Source organism: Diabrotica virgifera, chromosome 3, assembly GCF_917563875.1.
Source record: "Diabrotica virgifera virgifera chromosome 3, PGI_DIABVI_V3a".
Taxonomy (NCBI): domain Eukaryota; kingdom Metazoa; phylum Arthropoda; class Insecta; order Coleoptera; family Chrysomelidae; genus Diabrotica; species Diabrotica virgifera.
This window is the reverse complement of record NC_065445.1, coordinates 93,463,421-93,487,033: the sequence shown is the minus strand read 5'-3', so window position 1 is coordinate 93,487,033 and position 23,613 is coordinate 93,463,421. Positions and strand designations below refer to the sequence as shown.

General features: G+C 35.0%; 1 protein-coding gene across 2 annotated transcripts in view; it reads left to right on the top strand.

Annotated features, from left to right (window-relative positions):
- LOC126881925 (THO complex subunit 5 homolog) overlaps positions 1 to 23,613 on the top strand; it is a 91,016-nt gene that overhangs the window by 66,358 nt on the left and 1,045 nt on the right. For both annotated transcript variants that reach the window (XM_050646661.1, XM_050646662.1), the window contains exons 9-11: positions 5,973 to 6,161; positions 13,540 to 13,655; positions 20,443 to 20,600. In XM_050646661.1, coding sequence (XP_050502618.1) covers positions 5,973 to 6,161; positions 13,540 to 13,655; positions 20,443 to 20,600 — 463 coding nt within the window. The remainder of the gene's footprint in view (positions 1 to 5,972; positions 6,162 to 13,539; positions 13,656 to 20,442; positions 20,601 to 23,613) is intronic.

The window sequence follows — 23,613 nt, the reverse complement described above, 5'->3', positions numbered from 1 at the left end:
CCTTCTACTTCTTTTTTTGTCAAATAATTTAATTTAATAAAAATTTTTTGGACACCCTGTATAAATAAATATGTAAATGTTTATATTACTGAATAGAGAATTAAAGAACCTTTCAAATGAGCTAGCACATGACCCCTAGTCTCATTTAAAAAAATCATGGATTGCGTCATCACGTCCAGATGGATGACGTCACTAGTATACCATATATGCCACAATATCGTAACTTAAAAATAAAAATCGACCTGTTTCGGGATTTTTCCTTAAAGTCGCCGGTTTAGGAAATAACGAATTTATTCCTTTCATTTGCACCATACTGTCGGTGGAAAATAGTGTCGCGCACGCTTGATTAGCAATTAAAAAACAAAGGAGTTTTGAATATTGTATTGCAAAATCCTCTTCGGGATTTCATCAATCGATGTTTAAAGAATATCTACCTACCTTGGCAACATTCAAATTTTCAGTTTTTCACATAGTTTTTGAGGGATAAAAATGGCCGATTTCGCAATTTTTCAATTTTTAATCGCTTATATGTCAAAAACTATCATTTTTAGAGAAAAGTCACTAAAGACCTTTTCTGTTTGGAATGATCCAAAAAACCTAAAAAAACTTTTTTCCATGCAAAAAAAATAATTTTAGGAAAAAAACAAAAAAAAAACGTTTAAAAAATTTTTGACCACCTTTTGGTCCTGGCAACATGCAAATTTGTTAAAAGGAGTCCTTTTTGAGTAAGATTGTGCAAAAAATCCGAATTAGAATATTTTTCCTAGCGGATCCGCAGTGGCTTTCTGGACTATATGTAATTTATTTAATTTAAAATACATTTTACTGCTGTCACAAAACAGAAAAAAAATTATTATTTGACAAATAAACATTGCTTTTCGCTTAAATTCAATGTTCAAGCTGTCACCCACCTGCCTCTTGGCAATTTAAAAATTTAATTTAAGCAAAAAACAAAGTTTACTTGTAAAATAAACTTTTTTCTCTGTTTTTTGACAGCATTAAAGTGTATTTTGAATTAAATCAATTACATACATTATTTTTTTGTGTAAAATAATTTAATTAAACATTTTTTTGGACACCGTGTATAAATAATTACATACGTTAATATTTATATTACTGAATAGAAAATTGAATAACCTTTCAAATGAGCTAGCACACGACCCCTATTTTCATTTAAAAAAAATATGGGTTGTGTCATTACGCCTAGATCAGAGGTCGGCAACCTGCGGCTCGCGAGCCGCATGCGGCTCTTTGGATGTGAAGCTGCGGCTCTTTAGTTCCACACGCAAATATTATTTATTTTACCAAAATAAATAAATACCGAAATATCGCGACAAAACCAGTGCAACTGTTGACACAAATTACTTCAGCACAGTTACAAAAAAATTAAAGATGAATTTACAGGCATATTTGAACAATTAAAAACCAACAAAACCACTCTAGCATTCATAGTAAATCCTCTCAACACAACGAAACCACAGTTGCGAAAACACAGTAACGAAATCCACGTTGAGCCATTTGGAATAATTATACTGGATCTTTAGAAATGCAATTGATCGATTAAAAAAGTAAAGTTTTGTGGAGTGGAAAATTTACAGAATTGAAAAGCAAGTTAGAAGAGTTGGAGGTCCAGAAATGTATGTACGTAACGCAACAAAAGTGGACAGCTTTGAAAGAAATGCCGCGAATTGAGGGACTTATATCGACGCATGGAATAGTCTTCCAGATTGCAATTGCTACAGTGAGGTAAAAAAGTTGGCAATTGGAGTGCTAACTATCTTTGGATCGACATATTCTTGCGAGAAAGCTTTCTCTTGCATGAATATAATAATTAAAAGTAAACTAAAATAGTAAACTAACAAATAAAAATTTAGAGTCGTGTTTGAAACTTAAAACAACAAGTTATGAGCCAGATTTATCCAAACTTTCTAAAACCATGCAAAGCCAAGGCTCCCATTCAGATTATTTGCTCAATTGTTTGTTATTGAAGTTAGTGTTGTAAGTGAATATTTGTTTTAATTTTTTACTTGAATAAATGAAATGTAAGAATATATATACATATATAATATATAATATAATATATAATATTATGAATAAATAGATTATTTTTTTTATCAAAGAACTTTATTTGTGTGAGTACTATTTAGTGTTGACCAAAAAAAAATTGTGGCTCTCGAAAAACTTTGAAATTTTGTAAATTGTAATTTTTGGCTCTTCTGGCTCAAAAGGTTGCCGACCCTTGGCCTAGATGGATGACGTCACTAGTATGATATATATGCCAAAAATCATAAATTAAAAATAAAATTCGACCCGTTTCAGGATTTTAAGTCCCTAGTTTACGAAAGAATGAATTTATTCCTTTTGGCTTTGCCACACTGTACACTCAATAATACAATTTGTATATTAAAAAACTATAGAATGTAATTGTGTGGAGTCAGAAGTAAAATAATTGAAGTGCATTTTTTATAGTTCTGATATAATCAGCTTGAAAGTTATTTTTGGTTTATAAATTCTAGGAGCTATTCAATTAAAATATGACGTATACAATTTTACAATATCCTTTATTTATTATAAAGTACGTGGGTGGTCCGATAAGTACTTAGCCTCTCCGCCCGATAGCGCGACTATCACAAGAGAAATTTACCATCGTATAATACATTCTTGTAGACGGCCTATATCAAAATATCAGCCGAATCACACTTATAGTTTTGTTTTGACTGCATGTGTAAGCGGGCGTGTTTGGCGATTTTAGAAAAATGAAAAAAGAGCAATATCAGTCGGCGATTCGACTCTTGTATTTAGAAGGTAGATCCCGCAGCGAGATCAAAAAGCGCTTGAATGCTGTAAACGGTGACTCTTCTCCTTCGACGGAAACCGTCAAAAAATGGTTTAACGAGTTTCAACGTGGTGGCAAGTCGGTTTTTGATAAGTCACTCCCAGGTATCCCAAAAACGGTTACCACTGAGGATAACGTGAAATAAATCCACGATCTTTGGTAGACCGCCGACTAAAGGTGCGTGAAATAGTTGAGACAGTAGCCATCTCAAAAAAATTCTGGGCATAAAATAGCTGTTGGCGCGATGGCTGCCGCATTTTCTAACTTCGAACAATAAACGTAACCATGAGGCCACTTCAGAACAATAGCGCTATTTACACCGCGCTAGTTTGACATAATTGACATTTCTCAGACGTGTCATAAATACAGATATTGCTCAACATTTTGATGGCGGTATTTTTAGATTTAGGTAGAAGCTATCATTTTGGCCAATGCTAATGATGAAGACATCTAGTTTATCATCTTGCATAACATTCTGAAAGATGAACATACACCTATTACATGCTAAAAATAAAGAATTTGATTCAAATGGAATGAAGGTTTGAATTCTCTTCCAAATATCGAGCATGAGAAACAATTGATCTTTGAGTGTTCTTAAAATAAAAAAAAAAATTCTGTTGTACACTTCATGTGCTCCTGAACTAACGTCCAATTTTCTGAATAAGTCAATTGATTTTGACCTAAAACTTATTTTAATAAACACAAATCGTCATCAGATGTAAATCTTTCGTTTGCTACTGTCTGAGTCTGAGGTACTCATTTTAGAAAATTATTACAAGTAAACTTGGTTTAAATGAAAGACAAACAACAAACATAATCTGAAAATAAAATAGCGCAACGAATACCGCACAGCGTAACGACTCTACTGTCAAAATAACGCGTGCTGTAATACAACATACTTACAAACAAATCTACCCAATTAGCAGCATACGCGGATGATATAAACATAATGAGCAGAACAATGAATGCAGCGGAAGAAACCTACGTTGAGTTGAAACAGAGTGCAGAAGCAGTAGGGCTAGCAATAAACACAAATAAAACAAAACTACTCATACAAACCAGATCAAATAGACCGGCGCAACAACACTTTATTGACGATATAGAACATGTGAATAGATTCACGTACCTAGGAATGGATCTGGTTACAAGCAGTGAAGAAGAACCGGAAATAAATAGAAGGCTTGTGCTGGCAAATAAAGCATATTTCGCGATGGGCCACATATTCAAATCGCGAGACGTACACCGGAAAACAAAACTCCGGGTATATAAAACAATAATCAGGCCCATAGTAAGTTATGGCTGCGAAACATGGGTGGTGACACAGAAATCTGCCAATGCATTAGATGTGTTTGAAAGAAAAGTATTACGTAGGATACTGGGCCCAATAAGGGAAAATAACAACTGGCGAATTAGGTATAATAGAGAAATATACGAGCAATACAGCGAACCAACTCTAGCACAACACACTAAACTACAGAGATTACGGTGGGCAGGGCACGTGGTTCGCATGCATGAGAATAGAATCCCCAGAAAATTGCTGAATGCAAGAATGCAGGGAAGAAGACCGGTTGGAAGACCTAAAAAGAGATGGGAAGACGAAGTCGATGAGGATGCCAGGAACTTCCTGGGAACGCGTTCATGGAAAAGAACAGCGGTAAATCGAAACGATTGGAGAAGCTTATTGAAGGAGGCCAAGGCTCGATTTGGGCTGTAGTGCCATTAGATGGATGGTAATACAGCAAGTGCAAAAGTGACTATGCAATATCTCTAATGTCTGATATTGTTTAAGCGTAATCCAAATGAGTTTCTACATTATTTCATAACCGTCGACGAAACATGGTTCCACTGGTAATCACCAGAGTCCAAGGAACAGTAGATATAGGGGACGTCACCCCGCGAACGTGTTCCGACAGGGCGAAGACTGTCCAATCGACCGGAAAGGCGATGACCACCGTTTTCTGGGATTCACAAAGTGTGATCTATATTCACTTCCTGGAAAAGGGCAAAACGATCACAGGACTATACTTAATCCGCATTATTAGCCCGATTAGACGCCGAATTTCAGAAAAATCAGCCCCAATTGGGGAAGAAAAAAATTACTCTTCCACCATGACAACGCTCCGGCTCACACCTCCGCCATCGCCATGACCAAATTGGTCGAATTGGGCTACAACCTGCTGTTCCATCCAACGTATTCTCCAGATTTGGGCCTGCACGACTTCTTTTTGTTTCCAAACTTGAAAAGTCACTCACCGGTAAGAAATTTAAGTCGAATAAAGAGTTCACCACGCCACGGAAGCCTACTTTGCAGACCTCGAGAAAAGGTATGTCTCAGACGGGTTAAAGAAGGTGGGGAATCGTTGGGTCAAGTGTATCGAGCTAAAAGGAGACTGCGTTCAGAAATAAATCACCACTTTTCGAAAATTTTCGTTTTTCTTTTGAAGGCTAAGTGCTTATCGGACCGCCCTAGTATAAACCACTTTAGGATGCACCGGTATGAATATTATACTATATTTATGTACTTATATCGTATTTTTGAAGATATTCTTCTTTAGCGTCGAATCGATTGAGGGTAAAATTGTACATAAATCTGCGCGCCTGCGCACACTGACAGCATGTAGTTCTGACAGTAATTATGTAGTTCATTGCTAATCTTTCAAGATAGGTATGTATGTATCTGTAACCGTGCAAATAAGTCATTAAAAGAATATATTAGTGTTTTTAGGAAATGTATTATTTATTATAATTCTTGTGTTTTTTGATTTGTGTTTCTCTGTAGTAAAATAATAAAATTTTATGTAAGCATAACATTTTTACACTATATGTCGCCGTGTTGTGTAATTATATCCGAAACTTACATGTCAATTCCTAGGGCCTCGCTGGAGTAGTGGGTAATGCGTTAGCTATGAGATTGGAATGACGCGGGTTCAATTCCTGGGCGATTCATATTTTTTTTTATTTTTGGTTGTTTTAATAAAAATTTTTGAAAGTGGTAGATAAGAAAGTTAGTTTGATTTTTAAATAAAATACAAATAACCTTTTAAGTATATTTACTTCGTTTAAATTACCTATTATATAATAGAAGAATATCTTCTTACGTGCGTACAAAGTACACACACATTCTTTTTATTTGTAGAGCAAAATACTATTCCTACAATGCCTAAACCTGCGGACTGTCCAGTCAGCTTTACATGCTCTATTTCCAAATGGATCGCAATATCGTATCAAAAGTATTGTCAGTTGGAATTTACCAAAACATTTCTTGAAGAGGAACTTGTGGCACCTTCCGATTTATTTTACTCTCTTCAGATATCTAGAGGAAGTGGTAAGTAAAGTGTTAATAAATAATTATGGATATTGTCGTGTTGGATCGTAAGGACGGAAAGGACCGGTTCTCTTATGCCTCATAATTCGCGTCATTTTCCCCTAGTTCTTCTTGTAGTGCTTATCCGTTTCGGATATTGGCGACCATCATGGCAATCTGTACTTTGCACACTGCTGCGCTAAAGAGATTTGTGGTTGTTATGTTGAACCACGTACGTAGATTTTTCAGCCAGGAAATCCTTCGCCTTCCTGGTCCTCGCTTTCCTTCTACTTTTCCTTGCAATATTAGTTGCAGCAGTCTATATCTTTCACTCTTCCTCATGATGTGACCGAGGTATTCGATTTTGGCTGTTTTTATTGTGATTAACAGCTCTTTTTCTTTTTGCATTCTCAGCAAAACACCCTGATTAGTAATGTGGTCGCTATCGGATATCTTCAGAATTCGACGATAAAGCCACATTTCAAACGCATTCATTTTTCCCAGGAAAACATAAATATTCTCATTTATACACTACATAAATTCACGTTAAAAGAGAAATGTAAAAAGAAGCGAGACGCCTACATGAAGTATAAAACATCAAACACTCCAGAATCCAGAGAGACCTATAGAAGAATACGAAATGAAACAAAGCAGTTGGTAAGAAGAACAAAAAATGAACACTGAGAGCAGTTTACAAAAAAAGATGGAAAGCGACTTATACGGAACACAAAAACAAATATGGAGACTCATAAGAAACCAACGGAAAGAAATGGCAGAATTGAAGGAATACAATAACATACCAGCAAACGAATGGGAAAGATACTTGACGGAACTGTTTAAAGGAAAAGAAAATAATAATCAAAACAATAACCTACCTAAATTAAGACACGAAATAGAAATCAGTTTTCAGGAAGTAGAGATAGCCATAAATTCACTCAAAAATAGAAAGTCACCAGGACCAGACGGAATAACCAACGAGCTTCTAAAATACGGAGGAGAAAGTATAACCCTAGAGATGACAAAACTTATACAAAAACTAATATTGCAATGCAAGATACCAGACGCATGGAGAAACAGCATAATGATACCAATGTTCAAGAAACGAGACAAAGAAGACCCCAACAATTATAGAGGTATAAATCTACTGAACACCGCACTTTAGCTAAACACAAAAGTCCTAACCAACAAAATCAATAAACTAACAACTTTATCAGATGAACAACAAGGATTCAGATCCGGATGATCCTGCGTAGACGCCGTATTTGTACTGAGACAAATCACAGAATAGGCCATTGAGTACAATAAGCCAGCATATCTATGTTTTATAGACCTGACAAAGGCTTTCGATCGCATCCAAGTCGAAGACGTGTTACATTTACTGTATAGAAGAAACATACCAATCAATATTATACAAACCATCGAAAACATCTACTCTCATAATCGAATACAGGCAAAGATAAATGGAAAACTAACGCAATTTATACCTTTAATAATGGACGAAATATAATAATGGACACTGCTCTTTAATATAATAATGGACGAAAAAATAAAAACAGTACGTAAAAGTCATGGTTACAGAATGGGGAACAAAGAAATCTAAATATTATGTTATGCAGACGACGCCGCATTAATCGCCGAGACAGAAGACCATCTCCAAATATTAACACACATCTTCAATACAACAGCCAAGAAATACAATATGATAATATCAGCAGAAAAAACCAAATGTATGACAACATCTAAATACCCACTACGATGTAAAATCTAAATTGATGGGAAAATAATAAAGCAGGAAGCAAGGTTTAGATATCTGGGAATAGATATAACCAGTTACGGAGATGTTGAAGAGGAAGTACGACAACAAAGCTTAAAAGACAAGACAAACACCTAAGACAAGACACAAAAGCAAGAACTATAAAGCAGCAATTAGACCTGTATTGACACGGTGGAGACAAGACCTGACACATCTAAAACGAGACGACTACTAGAAACAACAGAGATGAAAATACTCCGACGAATATCAGGGAAAACTCTGTTGGATAGGGAGAGAAGCGAAAACATAAGAAGATCATGCAATATAGAAGACAAATGCATGGGTGACAAAACGAAAACAGGAGTGGAACGAACACATTAGTAGAATGGCAGAGGATAGGATAGTACGAATAGCACGAGATAAGCCACCAAATGGACGAAGAAGTATTGGCAGACCAAGAAAAAGATGGTGCGATAACCTAAACAATTTCGGAGGCTAATATTGAACAAGAAACAGGCTTTAAAGCCTACATACAAGAAGGAAGAAGAAGATAAATTCACGTTGTCGTAGGTTCTAACTAATTAAGCACACATTCGCGATTCTCCTTACTAATCAATCGTTTCCTCTTTTTATATCCTCCGTTCGATATATACTTTGGATCATATGTTTTATTTGTACAAGGTCGTGTTTTTGTCTTTATTAAACATTACATTACTAAACTTCACCTTCGTCTTTACATAAACAAACCAACACCTCGCTAGTTCGACCTACTTTTCTTACGGTTTCTTCTTCTTCTTATGCAATCCACTAATGGATGTTCGCGATCACGTTTGACCATTTTTCTCTATCCCTTGCAGTATGTATTAGGCCTCCTATGTTTCTTAGCCCTGTCCATAGTTTGACATTACGGAGCCATGACATTTTCTTCCTGCCCACTCCACTTCTTCCCTTGATCTTTCCTTCAACTAAGGTTTGCAGAAACTGGTAGGTATCTTTCGTTTCTAATTAGGTGCCCCAGGTATGCCGATTTCCTCTGTTTAATTGTGCATAGCAGTTGTCGTTCTGTACCAATTCTTCTCAGGATTTCTTCATTTGTTATTCGTGCGGTCCAGGGAACTTTAGAGGATTCGTCGATAAATCCACATCTCAAATGACTCTAGCTGATTCATTGTATTTATTTTTAAAGTCCATCCTTCCATGCCATATAGGAGCACCAACCATATATAGCATTTCGTGAATCTTAGTCTTAGGTTCAGGTCAAAGTCAGAGTTCGTAAAGACGTTTCTGAATTTCATGAATGCACTTCTGGTTCTTTCTATCCGACATTTAATTTCCATATCCGACATCCAGTCTTCACATAGCCAGGTTCCCAGGTACTTAAATTTTGTTACGCGCTCTACATCTTGATTGTTATATGATAGTCTTGCATTTTGATATTGACATAATTGACTGCTGATTATAAGGAACTTCGTCTTTTTTAATGTTGTTCTGAAGCTATTTCCTTGTGGCATTTTTATAATTAACTATTTAGATGGGATATAAGCCACAATTAAATTGAAAAAAAATAATGTTATTAACGTTTCGACGTCCAAATCGGGTGCCTTTGTCAAAATACAAAATACTATTAAATTAAACAAAAGTGCTGTTGCTTAGTAAAAAATTCTTCTAATAATTTATTTAATCTGATTCATTTATATCGGCAATTCAGACATATAAAATGATAAACTTTAAAATAATATTGCCAATATTTATGAGAATTTTACTGTCACCGTTGCATTTGGTTGTCTTTTTAAAGACAGATCACATGCTATGATTTTTTTGTGTGGCGGATATTCTTGAGTTGGGGTTGATTTCATGTAATCAAATGAACTATCTTTCAGTACAGTGGTCCCAGGAACGCCAATCATAAATATTGGTAATATCATTTTAAAGTCTTCTACTTTAAAATGTATGTCTGAATTGCCGATATAAATGAATCAGATTAAATAAATTATTAGAAGAATTTTTTACTAAGCAACAACATTTTTGTTTAATTTAGTAGTATTTTGTATTTTGACAAAGGCACCCGATTTGGGCGTCGAAACGTTAATAAAATTATTTTTTTCAATTTAATTGTGGCTTATTTCTCATCTAAATAGGTGATTCGTCTTTTTTATGTTGATGCTAAGTCCCATGTTCTCGGTTTAAACATACGGTTTAACTATTACATATTATATTATAATATACAGTGATGAGTGCGCTAAGAACTGGCAAAATAAAGCCAAAGATGGAAAACGTAATACGTTGTGAAATAAAAAGAGATGAAACTGGTAGAGGTGTAAAATTATCGATAGGAACCTATAAATTTACATTACATCACATAGTTTCCCACCTTTAGACGTATCGGAGGAGTATGGCAACTGTCACTGTGACATGAGAATTTTATAAAATTCGACGTCTAGAGTTGGGAAACTATGTAATGTAATGTAAATTTATAGGTTCCTATAGCTAATTTTACACCTCTACTCTTTAATCCCTTTTTATTACACAACGTATTATGTTTCCCATCTTTTGCGTTATTTTGCCGGTTATTAGCGCGCTCATCACTGTATACATAAAAAATAATGGAACACTAATCTAATTAATCTAATTTGCTGTTTTGTAATGTTTTCAATTATTTTATCCAAACATTTTACGTTTATCAAACTATGGATTTTTGTCCCATGCTAAGTTTTAACAAATTTCGTAAAAATATCTATTATTTCTATAAAAATAAAATTATTTTAGATTAACTAGTTGACAAAGGTCAAAACAAAGTAATTTAGTACAAATTAACTAAGTTTAATTTGCATGAAATTCTGACATTGTGTATTTACCATTTAAGGTACTAGTACACTTTAGAAGACCAAAAATGAGCATTTTTTTCAAGAATTTTTTTCTCAGAACCTTTATTAAAAATGAACATAATAGCTATTTGTATAACAAGGGAGGAAAGTGCTACTTTTCCTCCCGACGCGTAGCGGAGGGCAGTAATCATTCAAAGGAGGAAAAGGCACTTTACTCTCATGTTATACATATGGTTTTTCCACCTTCCTCAAATTAATAACAAGTCATTTTTCATTTTTACTTAATTTATTTATGTAACTAACCAACAAAATTTATTAAAACTAAAACTAACAAGTAGGTATACTATAACTGTCAACTGTCAAATATAAGTCAAATTATTAATGTAAACATTGTTAAATCAAAGTAACAATTTACTGTTTTTTACCATTCTGCAAAATACTGGGTGTTTTATAAAAAAACGTTAAAATGTATAGATACTTACGTAATAGAAAATAGATATTGTACAGGGCGTCAATAAGTTATATTTCATGAATGACGTCACTTTTACTTTTCCTCCCTAGGGAAGAAAAGTACAACTTTGCTCCCTACAATCAGGTCCGGAAAAGTATACTTTCGGTAGAGGTAGGTGGAAAAACTTTTTACATAATAATATCTTACGCTTAGAGAGTACAAAAAATATATCTTTTTTCATTTATTAACGTACACTAATATTGTAGAGGACGCAAAAGTCAAGGCCTCGAAAAATAGTATATTACATACCTAGCGGGAAAGTACTCTATTTCAGCCGAGCGGCAAGGTAGTTTACCGAGGTGCGAAGCACCGAGGTAAACTACAGACGCGAGGCTAGAATGAGTTCCCGCGAGGTTTGTATACTATTTTACTCACAATCGGTTAGTAGTTTATGGATTTCTAATACTCACAATCTACCAATAATAATTTCGTTTCAAATATCTGTATCCATTTTCATTATGTGATAAGATGAATTATTTTAAGTAACCTGTGAGATCGTTGCTAGGTAACAAAACAAGTTTGTTGAATCTGACATTTAGGCGATACACGACGCCATTAATTGTACATATAATCAAATTGTGTTTATTTTACAAAAATGTCTGATAGTGAATTTGAATGTACGCCACCAGAACTGCGGGTAGCTGCAGAGAGAGCTACTGAAGGAATAATTCCTGAAAAAAGCAGGGAGAGGTATGAAAACACCTATGAACTATACAGTAAATGGTGCGTGGCTAAAGGTGTGCAGCATACCTCTGAGACGGTACTTCTTGCTTATTTTTGTGAAATGAGCAAACAAAGTAAAGCCTCCACATTATGGTCAAGATATTCGATGTTGCGAGCAGTATTAAACTTTAGGCATAATGTTGATATTAGTAAATACGCAAAATTGCGGGCATTTTTGAAAAGGCAGAATGTGGGATATCAAGCTAAAAAGTCAAGTGTTTTTTCTGAAGCAGACATCGATACATTTTTAAACAATGCCCCGATAGAATATCTTCCTCAAAAGGTAATTTTAATTTATTTAGTGCATATTAAATATATGTTATATTAAATTTTTTTAGGTTGCTTTAATTATTGGCATTTCCGGAGCCTGTAGGTGCGATGAACTTTTAAAAATGAAAATAAGTGACCTGGATATTTTAGAAAATCGAATTATAATAGTGATTCCTGTCACAAAAACCTACTCTTCCCGTACATTTGTAATTACAAAATCGGAATAGATAAAATTAATAAAGCAATACTGTGACCTTCGTAATAACATTGACTCTGATAGATTTTTTTCATCTATTTCTGAAACTCATAATTTTGAGCAACACGGTCTTACTTTAACCGTTAATAGTAATCATAATTCCAATGTAACTATTAATATTTATAATTCCAAATAGTTTTCTCTTTGTTATTGTTGTTGTTGTTTCTTAATTAAATAAATGTTGAGTGGATTCTATTCTTTCTAAACCATCTTTTAATCAAAAATGACATTGACATTTGCAGGTAGAAAAGTGACAGATGCTAGCCGGGAAAGTACTTTCCCGGCTAGCTGGGAAAGTAAAGTAAGTAATAAGTCGCTTCCTGATTACTTCAAAGGTTAGAAATCCATAAATTACTAACCGATTGTGAGTAAAAGTAGCTCCGATGGCGGACAGTTAATCTCAGGATTGGGAACTCTGAAACAAAAAATCCTAAGGCATTTGAAAAAGAAAGCTTTCTTACGTGATAATTTACCACAATTTGACCAAAAAATAAAAAATAAATAAATATTTTTGAACCATGAAAAACTGGTAGAATAGGTAGAAGAAGTATCGGCCGACCGCGCAAAAGATGGAGTGACAACCTTCCATAGAGGTATCAGTCCGTTAATGAACAAGCAGAATTGCTTATAAAGAGGAAGAAGAAGAAGAAAAAGGGGCGATTTTTTCACAACATTTTTTCAAATTCCCGTAAAATTCTTTTTGCGGAATTTTTCACTAACGGTGGTAAATTGTCACGTAAGAAACCTTCCTTTTTCAAATGCCGTGCGATTTTTTTATTTCAGTGATCCCAATCCTGAGATTAACTATCCGCCATCGGAACTACTTTTTTTCGAGGCCTCGACTTTGGCACCCTCTACCTACAATATTAGTGTACGTGCATAAATGAAAAAGATATATTTTTTTTATTCTCTAAGAGTTAGATATTAGTATATGTTCATTTTTAATAAAAGTTCTGAGAAAAAAATTCTTGAAAAATGCTTATTTTTTGTCTTCTAAAGTGTACTAGTACCTTATGTACCTGTATATATAGTAAAAGTAATTAAAAGTTTTTTTGTTTCAGCCTCTCTGGAAGCATTTATCGTGATTAAAAGTAACTACCCAAGTACTTTACCTATCATTTCGGTTTGTGTTAATTATAATGGAGTGCATCATTCGGAAAATGACGATGAAATAAGAGTAAGTAAACGCTTACATATACTTTAAGCTATGTCCATATTAAAATACATTGCAATTTTTTGTAGTATTTTCTTAAAATCAATTTATGGATCGAATTGGCATTCGTTCATTTGTATTACAACGAATTATGGAAGTTTTGATATAATTATTCCGTTTAGTAGCCATCATCATGTATAGCTAAAGTTTTTTTGTGTATCAAATCAAGAAGCTTCCTAAGCCAAACGATTTTGTAATCGCCTCCAAACGTGCGGATTTTCATCGGTGTGAGTTTAATAGAGTCTCTGGTAGCTAATACTCCCTGGTAGCCCGATCAGGCAACGCAAAATTTTACGAAAACCTCCAAAAAAATAAAGGAAGGATGAAAATTTGGAAATAGGTAGTTGAAATTGTCTATTATTATATAAGAAAAAGTTTACAATTCTACATCCCCTCCATTTTACAAAAATTGGAAAATACGGGGTGAAAAATTTTTTCTCGGGGGTGAAAAAATATACGTTCAAAATAAGTCCGGAATTGGATAAAATGACTAATTCTAAGTAACTTTTGTTCTATAGAGTTTTTTTTACTAAGTCAATACTTTTCGAGTTTTTCGAGGACGGTTTTTCGGAGATAACTCAAAAAAAATGGTGTTTACGTGAGGTCTGCAGACCCAGTAGAAGCAGAGTTGCGGCTAATGAAATATAGGTTCTTCTTCGTCAAATTCCAAATCGAATATTTCAATGTGAAATAACCAAAAAACGGAGCACTTTTCGGGGAAAATTCATTACAACTTTTTTAAAATGTTTAAAGGTTTATTTTTGTTTTTTAAAAAAAACTTATAACATTAAAATAAGTGAGTGACGCTCAAAATATTGTTCGTCCCTTTTATTTTTTGGTAGAAAATGGCGAAAATCAACCCTTAATTAGCTTCTCAAATAAAATTAATCGTTACCGCTTTACAAGTTACTTTACTTATGTATTGTTTATATTATCTATAAGTTTCATTGGTTCAAAGTGCTCAGTATTGAAAAAAAATTGGGTTTAAAATAAAACATTTTTTTATTTTGAAAAAAAATCGTAATTGTTTATGGAATTAACTTAAAAACAATTAGGAATACCAAAAATCTCAAAGAGTAGTAAAATGTACGTTTTGCTTTTTTGAATATTTTTGAGTTTTTGTTTTCTTGTTAGACAAAAATTGGTTATGCTATGGCTGTTCAAAATTTGCCCAAACTCGTGATTAGTTACTCGTTCAAGCCATTTTAACTACAGCTTTTTTAAAACGAAGCACTTTGAACCGATGAAACTTACAGATCATATAAATAATACATAGACAAAGTAACTCGTGAAGTGGTAATGTTAAAATGTATATGTGATGCTAATTAGGACCAACAATATTTGGAGCGTAATTCACTTACTTTTAATATTACAAGTTTTTTTTATACAAAAATAAACCTTTTTTTAAACACTTTAAAAAAGTTAAAATGAATTTTCCCCTAAAAGTGCTCCGTTTTTTTTGGTTATTTCACATTGAAATATTCGATTTGGAATTTGACGAAGAAGAAACTACTTTTCATTAGCTGCAACTCTGCTTCTACTGGGTCTACAGACCTCATGTATACACCATTTTTTTCAATTTTAGATGGGCTATACTTTTGCTAATAATATTTTGTTCGCTAAAATACTTACTTTTTGAGTTATCTCCGAAAAACCGTCCAAAAACATGTTTTATTTTGTTAAACATGAACATATTCACTCCAAATAACTCGAAAACTATTGACTTAGTGAAAAAACTCTATAGAAGAAAAGTTGTTTAGAATTAGTCATTTTATCCAATTCCGGTCTTATTTTGAATGTATTTTTTTCATCTTCGAGTGGGGGTATTCCCCTCCATTTTTGTAAAATTGAGGGGCTGTAGAATTGTAAACTTTTCTTATATAATAATAGACAATTTCAACTACCTATTCCCAAATTTTCATCCTTCCTTTTTTTTTGGGGTCAGATTGTTCTTTGATCGGGCTATGGCAAGACGGGGCTCATCCACTCTGCCTGTGGGGTACCATTGGGTTACCATTCAGTACTGGTCGGGGTAATCTCAGGGAGCTTCTTCTGCGGAGGTTCCAGGACTCCTGGGCCAGTTGTTAAAGTTTGAGACAGGCTAGGCTCCACATACTGGGACCATAGAAAATGCTCTTTTGTCGTTATTATGCTTCCCAGTCACTATTGACTCAGGCGGCACCTACATCTGCTTGGATTGGCGGATGATACACGGTACCGTCTATGTGATGAGGAGAAAGAAATCTCCTCACATGTCTCTGGAAGTGACCGGCATTGGCCTATCAGAGATATTATGTAGCTGAGCCAGGTGATGGATTTGCCTTTGAAGAGACTAGTAGATTTCTGTGAGGCCATAAGGTTGCTGAAAGATTAGACGTTCGGGATGGCATCAGCAGGAGGAGCTCAGATTTGCAGCCCCTGCTGATTCTGACAGACATGGGGCCCGGTGCAGTCTGGTCCTCAACAACGCCGAAGACCAGGTTCTTATGGACCTTATCAATAAGATAGGGGTGATACAATGGATCCGCCGTAGGAAGTATAAGTGTCTGAAGGGCTCACAAGTGGGCCCTGCCCCAGTTACCATACCATACCATAATAAATAGGCTGATGGTTCGAGCCACATTCCATCCAGAACTTTTTCAAACGCAGCAATATCAAATTCAAAATAGATTTGCGACTTAAAATTGTCATTCACTGGCAGGGATCGCGGTTGTTGGCAAAACCCCGGTTTTCGGTTACATCGTTTTTTTTTTACTTACGGTTTAACGTGGCGGTTATAACCGATCAAAAAACCGGTTATTTCAAAAACTGGTATTCGTTTTTTTAATCAGTAGTGAATATTCAATAGGTTACAATTTTACATTTACATTGCACGTTAGTTTGCGATATTTCATTCGAATCGATGTCGATACTATTGACGATTCGGATTAAGATTGCAGCGCCAATGCGGTATCAAATTGAACCGAGCTAAGAGCCATTATAATTGTTTACATATTGTATTGTGTTTTTCATTAGTTTTATGTATTTTTGAGTAGTTTTGTTCGTTTATCTATGATTTTGGAAGCAATCAAAAATTCAAGATACACCCTACAAATATATGGAAAATATACAATAAAAGAAATCACAAATATTATGGGCAAATACAGATGGAAATTGCCGTTTTGATTTTATTTGTAGTTTTTGCATCTTTTGACAACAGTCTATTAATAATTGAAATTGATTTTATCTACTCTATGTCATATTATGTATAAATTTTTAGTTTGTGAAAATTGTCTTTAGTGCGTGAAGGGTTTAAAGTGTGCGTGAAGTAAGAATGTATTTTAAATATGATTTACTTTTTCGCACTGTTTTTTGGCACACTTCCATATAATAAAATATCCTTAACTTTCGCGTTGTCATGGTGATGACATGTGAGCAATAAATTACAACAGTTTTGTGGTTTGAAAGAAGTTTGAATTTTTAAATGTCAAAATTCTAAAAATTGTAGAATACAAATGTATTCCAGTGACGAAGAGTTGCAGTTTATTTAATTATTTATCGTAGATAAAATATTCTATGAAACTGTGCGTGAAGTATTTTTTGCGCACGCACGCGATGTATAGCACTCGCTCTGCTTGTGCTCTAAACATCGCGTGCGTGCGCATAAATTATACTTCACGAACTGTTTCATAAATAACTATTGAATTTTGCTTCAATAAAACAATTATTTTTACGTACACTACCTTTGTAAAGAATAAAAGACATGTTAGTATTTTTATTTATTTACCTAACAATTCTACAGTATGTTGACAGTAAAAACATACCTACTTACATAAATTAAAGACTTCGATCGATAGCCCGTTGGAAACATTCCAATAAAGTCTAATTATCTCCCTTACATGTTATTTTTGAAGTTTATAAAGAATAATTGTAAAGTTATGAATACACTTAAACCTTTTTTAACCCTAAATTTGTCAAAACCAATAGGTCTGGATCCCGCGTATGAAAAAAAAGTTGATTAATAGCAAGCTGAAAATTTGTTAATAGCTTAAGGGTGTCTAGTCGGATAAACTTTGATATATGGGAACACTGGAACAGGGGCAGTTTTAATTGTGGAACAGGTTAAAAATTTGGAACGGTCAGACCACGAAAACGGCACATTTATTTTGTCCGACAGAATAGACTTAAACTCTCCGAACTGAGATTAAACTCAAAAATCAGACTGCTATTTATCACCTGTCATAATTCCTTTCATTTGACATATTCTACATGTTCCACTCATTAAAACGCTCATTTGGTGATAAATAGCAGTCTGATTTTTGCATGAGAGTTTAATCTCTGTTCGGAGAGTTTAAGTCTGTTCTGTCGGACAAAATACATGTGCCGTTTTCGTGGTCTGACCGTTCCAAATTTTTAACCTGTTCCACAATTAAAACTTCCCCTATTCCAGTGTTCCCATATATAAAAGTTTGTCCGACTAGACACCCTTAAGCTATTAACAAATTTTCAGCTTGCTATTAATCAACTGTTTTTTCATACGCGGGATCCAGACCTACAAGTTTGGTTAGTAAAAAGTATTTTGCAATTTTTTTGGCCTGTATGTAGCAACAATACTCGAAAATATGAATTTTGTAAAAAAACAAAATGTAACTTTTATATTGACATGTATAAGTAAGTATGTATTGAGTGCACTCTGCTAGTTTACGGAACAAAAACGCCTGTGTATTGATAGATACATTGCCAAATTTCGAAACGAAATGAAACACAGTTAGTACTTACAAATTTTATTTCTTACTAAGATGTGAATAAAACAGTAGAAAATAGAAAAGTCCTCATATCTCTAGTGAACATCCACAAAACACTTTCTGCTACTAACAAAACATAAATGTACATTTGCCACACATGAGTTACGGTACAGTGACCGCTATGATCCAGTATATTCTATCACTCAGCATTGAACATTCTGGACTCTTGCAATACTAATTGCGAAGTACTGGAATATCATTTCAGCATTTGTAATTATTATAAAAAAAGCATGTCAAAACCACCTGAGTTTCAGTCTGATTCGTTTTCGTTGGTTTTGGGGAAGAGATGAAAACTTAATTCTGGGTCCGTTTGACCCAAGTATTACAACAGGAACACAACAATAGTAATTCATTTTTAAAGCTAAAATAAAGTACTAAAAAACTCGAAAAACACAGTATACCTTCAACGTGAAAGAAAATAAATAATGGCTCTTAGCTCGGTTACGGCAATATCCACTAGAGGTCGTATTGCTTAGGACGAAATGCCAATTGAAAGGATATATCGCTACCAAAATAATCAATCGATAGGCGTGTATTATGTAGTGCGTAGTACGATGGTGAAGTGGGAACTGGAAGTTATTGGGATGGTAAATAGATACCAGTCATCAGTGTTCTCTTTTTTTTTCAGAGGTAACTTCCGAATATCCGATTTTTCACCGGTTATTACTTTAAAAAGAAAAAATCGGTTATAACCAGGACAAAAAAATAACCGGAAATCCGATTATTCCGGAGTAAACAAAACCGGGTTTAGATTATAACCGGTAGGTTAAGTCCCATCCAGGGTTGCCATATTACACGAATTATCGTGTAATTACACGACTTGTTCCTATTTTACACGATTACACGAATCAAGTACGAAATCTTACGATTTTTACCATTAAAAATTTTCAGTAGTATTTTTAATACATTTTTATTAAAATTCACTTAAACCTTTCCTGTATTGTTTAAAAATTACTTTGCAAAGAAAGAGAAATCCTCCGATATTTGTAATCTATACTTTCATACCTAATCATAACATACCATAATGATAACATAAACATCATTGGAAGAGTCTCAAGGTAAGTACTCATTTACACTAAAGTAAAATATAGGGGAATCCCCTGAAAATATTAGGAAGGTATAAATATTAGCCAGTCACCAACCGTTCTTGAATGGTTACGCGCATGCGCGATAGCGAATAATTATGCGCAGTAACACAGTTTTCGTTACTGCGCAGACTCACAACCATTCAAGGACGGTTTATTAAGCATTTTCCGACTTTACACGATTTTACACGATTTTCAGTAGTCGAGTTTCACGATTTTTGCTTCACTTCATCTGGCAACCCTGGTCCCATCTCTATTCACTAATAAATTAAGTCGGTCGATGAATGAGCAGTATTGTGTAAGACAGGGTCCGTGGCTCACGGCGCTTATTAATTGATCACTACAGAAGAATGCTAAGGCGTTAGACACCATAATTATGTTTTGATCATGAGTAATACGGCAACATCACAGCTACTAAATTTATGGACGTCACATCTCTGAGAAAATGTAACCCAGTTCTAGTTTTTATAGTTCAGCTTCTCCTGACTTAGTTTTTAACAGTTTATGTACATTATACCGTATCCCGTTAATGTGCATGCTTAATGATTCACAATATAGATATAGAGGAGCTAAAATTGTATATAGCGCCATACGGTTTGTTTAGAATTAAAGCCTAGAATTGAAAAACACGTGCGCCGTAAACACCTTTACCATAAGCGTAGATTGTCATAGTTTTTAGGGGGGTTTACGAGTAAGACTTTGGAAAGAGTAGAAGTAAGGGATTACTGAACTCTGAAGGTTGAACGCAAAAAGTAGTGTTTAAAAAAAGTAAAAGGACATTGTCAATGTTTGTGTCATATCATACTCAGGTATATTGTCATGTGAAGATAGCTGTCCAGCAAAATTACTTGTTCAGTTATTATTAAGTTTTTATCGTTTCAGGATATGGAGCGGTTATTGAATGTGAGTGTCAGAGAAGCACTTTCACCATCAGTATTATCTTTACAAATTGTTCGTTTGTGTTCATATTTCGACGTTTATTTGGAGACAACCAATCCAAAAGAGTTTCCTCAAACTGTTACTTTTGTTAAAAGCGTAAGGTAAGTCCGAAAGCTAGTATATAGTAAACAGTTCAAATAAATCTTCAACGACAAACTTGCAAACATTCTGGGAGTCCAGGTAATTCCAACTAATTCAAAAACTCTGTGGGATAGTTGACATTATGTTGTATCCGATTTGTTATTTTCTGTGCCTCGTTCTGTAGTCGCACATTTGCTTGACAAGTCGTCCCCTTGGCATTGTAAATTTAAAAAGTTCGCACGCACTAACTACTAAACCGTTTCACTACGTGCTGCAAAAAAGGTAAACATAAAGTCATACAGGAAATTGAGATATTTGTTTACTGTCAAATATAAATGGGGTGCGTTCAGAAATTTTCTTAGAAAGATATATCAAGCTACATAAAAAACTATGTCTTGATACTAAACTAAAATCGAAAGAAAAAACAAAAAATTATCTTTGGCGGAGAATCTAGTCAACAGCATGACAGGCTTGGATACTCACCAATACATTGACAATTTCTTCTTTGGCAATCTTCATTTGAAGATCGTGATTGGTATATTCGTTGGGTATGTACCACGGTGCATTTGTGGTAATGCGGAAGGTCTTCAATTGGAATCTCTCCAGGATGTCGATATTACATCTCGACGCAGATCCCCACAGTTGGATCCCATATCAATTGGCTTTATGACTGACTTGTATACTAGAATTTTATTGTACAAATTCTGTTGTGACCTTTTTCCGATTAGCCAGTACATTTTACTGAGTTTCAGACCCAACTGTTTTCTTTTCGTGAATATATGTTTCTTCCACGTTAATTTGCGGTCCAAGTGCATACCTAGGTATTTTATATCATCCTTGTGTTGTAGTACTTGGTTATTTAATGAGACGGTTGGGCATGCACCTTTTCGATTAGTGAACGTTATAGTCGGAGAGATAGAAGCGGATTTTGTGCGTGATAAGTAATATGGAAAAACTATAGGGGGATATGTTGAATTAGTTGTGTATTACATGACTTTCCCCAACGGCCGGAAACCAGAGTGGGGGACGAGGGTAGTTATAAAGGGTCAAATTCGCGGTTTTTATTATTTTTTTTGTGACGCTCATGATTGAGATAGTGCACCAAAATTTGGGAATAAGTAGGTCATGACATAGCTAAGTAAAATCCCCAGAGCCGGAAACCAGAGTAGGGGACGAGGGTAGTTATAAAGGGTCAAAGTCGCAGTGTGTATTATTTTTTTTGTGACGCTCATGATCTAGATAGTGCACAAAAATTTGGCAATAAGTAGGTCATGACGTACCTAAGTAAAATCTCCAGGGGTGGCACGCTGCGTGGCCGACAAAGGGGTGGGGCAGGGGTGAATATAAAAAATATAAGGAGTTTTTTGCGACGTTTGTGATTGAGATAGTGCACCAAAATTTGGGACTAAGTAGACCATAACATAACTAAGTAACATTCCCAGAGCCGGAAACCAGAGTTGGGGACGAGGGTAGTTATAAGAGGTCAAAGTCAAGGTTTTTATTATTTTTTTTGTGACGTTCATGATCGAGATAGTGCACAAAAATTTGGCAATAAGTAGGTCATGACGTACCTAAGTAAAATCTCCAGGGGCGGAACGCTGCGTGGCCGACCGAGGGGTGGGGGCAGGGGTGAATATAAAAATTATAAGAGATTTTTTATGACGTACGTGATCGAGATAGTGAACCAAAATTTGAGAGTAAGTAGATCATGACGTAACTAAACAAAATCTCTAGGGGCGGAAATCAGAGTTGGTGATAAGGGCAGTTTTAAGGGTTCAAAGTCACAGTTTGTGTTATTTTTTTTGTGACGCAGCACAACATTTGTCCCCCACGCAGCGTTTCGCCCCTGGAGATATTACTTAGTAATGTCATGATCTACTTATTCCCAAATTCTGGTGCACTATCTCGATCACGAACGGCAAAAAAACCACTTATATTTTTATACTCACCCCTGCGTACCCCAAGCAGCGTTCCGCCCCTGAAGATTTTACTTAGTTACGTCAGGACTTACTTACTCCAAAATTTTGGTGCACTATCTCGATCATGAGCGTCAAAAAAAAATAATAAAACCGCGACTTTGACCCCTTATAACTACCCTCGGCCCCCATTCTGGTTTCCGCCTCTGGAGATTTTACTTAGTTATGTCATAGTCTACTTATTCCCAAATTTTGGTCCACTATCTCAATCACGAACGTCGCAAAAAACCCTTTATATTTTTTATATTCACCCCTACCCCCACCCCTTTGTCGGCCACGCAGCGTTCCGCCCCTAGAGATTTTACTTAGTTACGTCATGACCTACTTATTCCCAGATTTTGGTGCACTATCTCGATCATAAGTGTCATAAAAAAAATTATAAAATCCTATACTTTGACCCCTTATAACTACCCTCGTCCCAACTCTGGTTTCCGTTCGTTAAGGAAAGTTATGTACACAACTAATTCAACATATCCCCGTATAGTTTTTCCATATTACTTATCACGCACACTAATCCGCTCCCAGCTATTATAATATGACTTGCTTTAGTTTACTTTAATTCGCCATGTTTGTAACCAAATGCTTTATTTTATCGAGATTGGTCTGGAGCAGTTTGGAGCAAACCGCAAGGATTGCTGTGTCGTCTGCAAATGTGGTTGTGCTTGTTTTGACTTGTAGGAAGGCTGTGTAGAATTGAACAGGTCGAAGGACACTACACTGAGGTACTTCAGCTTTAATTGGATATGTTAGCACTGATCCTTTACTTTTACAAGGAAATCGTGGTCGGAAAGATAGATCTTGAGGATTAGGAAGTAGTTGAGAGGAAGGACTTTTCTTATTTTGTATAGCAGGCCAGTGTGCCATACTTTGTCAAAAGCCCGCGAGACATACAAAAAGGCTGCAGAACAGTTTTTTTTCTTCTACAGCTTTGTTTATGGAATTGCAGATTCGGTGAAATTGCTCAGTGGTAGCATGTTGTTGTCTAAGTCTAAACTGGTGGTTAGGTATTAGCTGCTTTTCCACGAGGATTGGCTGTAATCTGTTTAGTAGTAGTTTT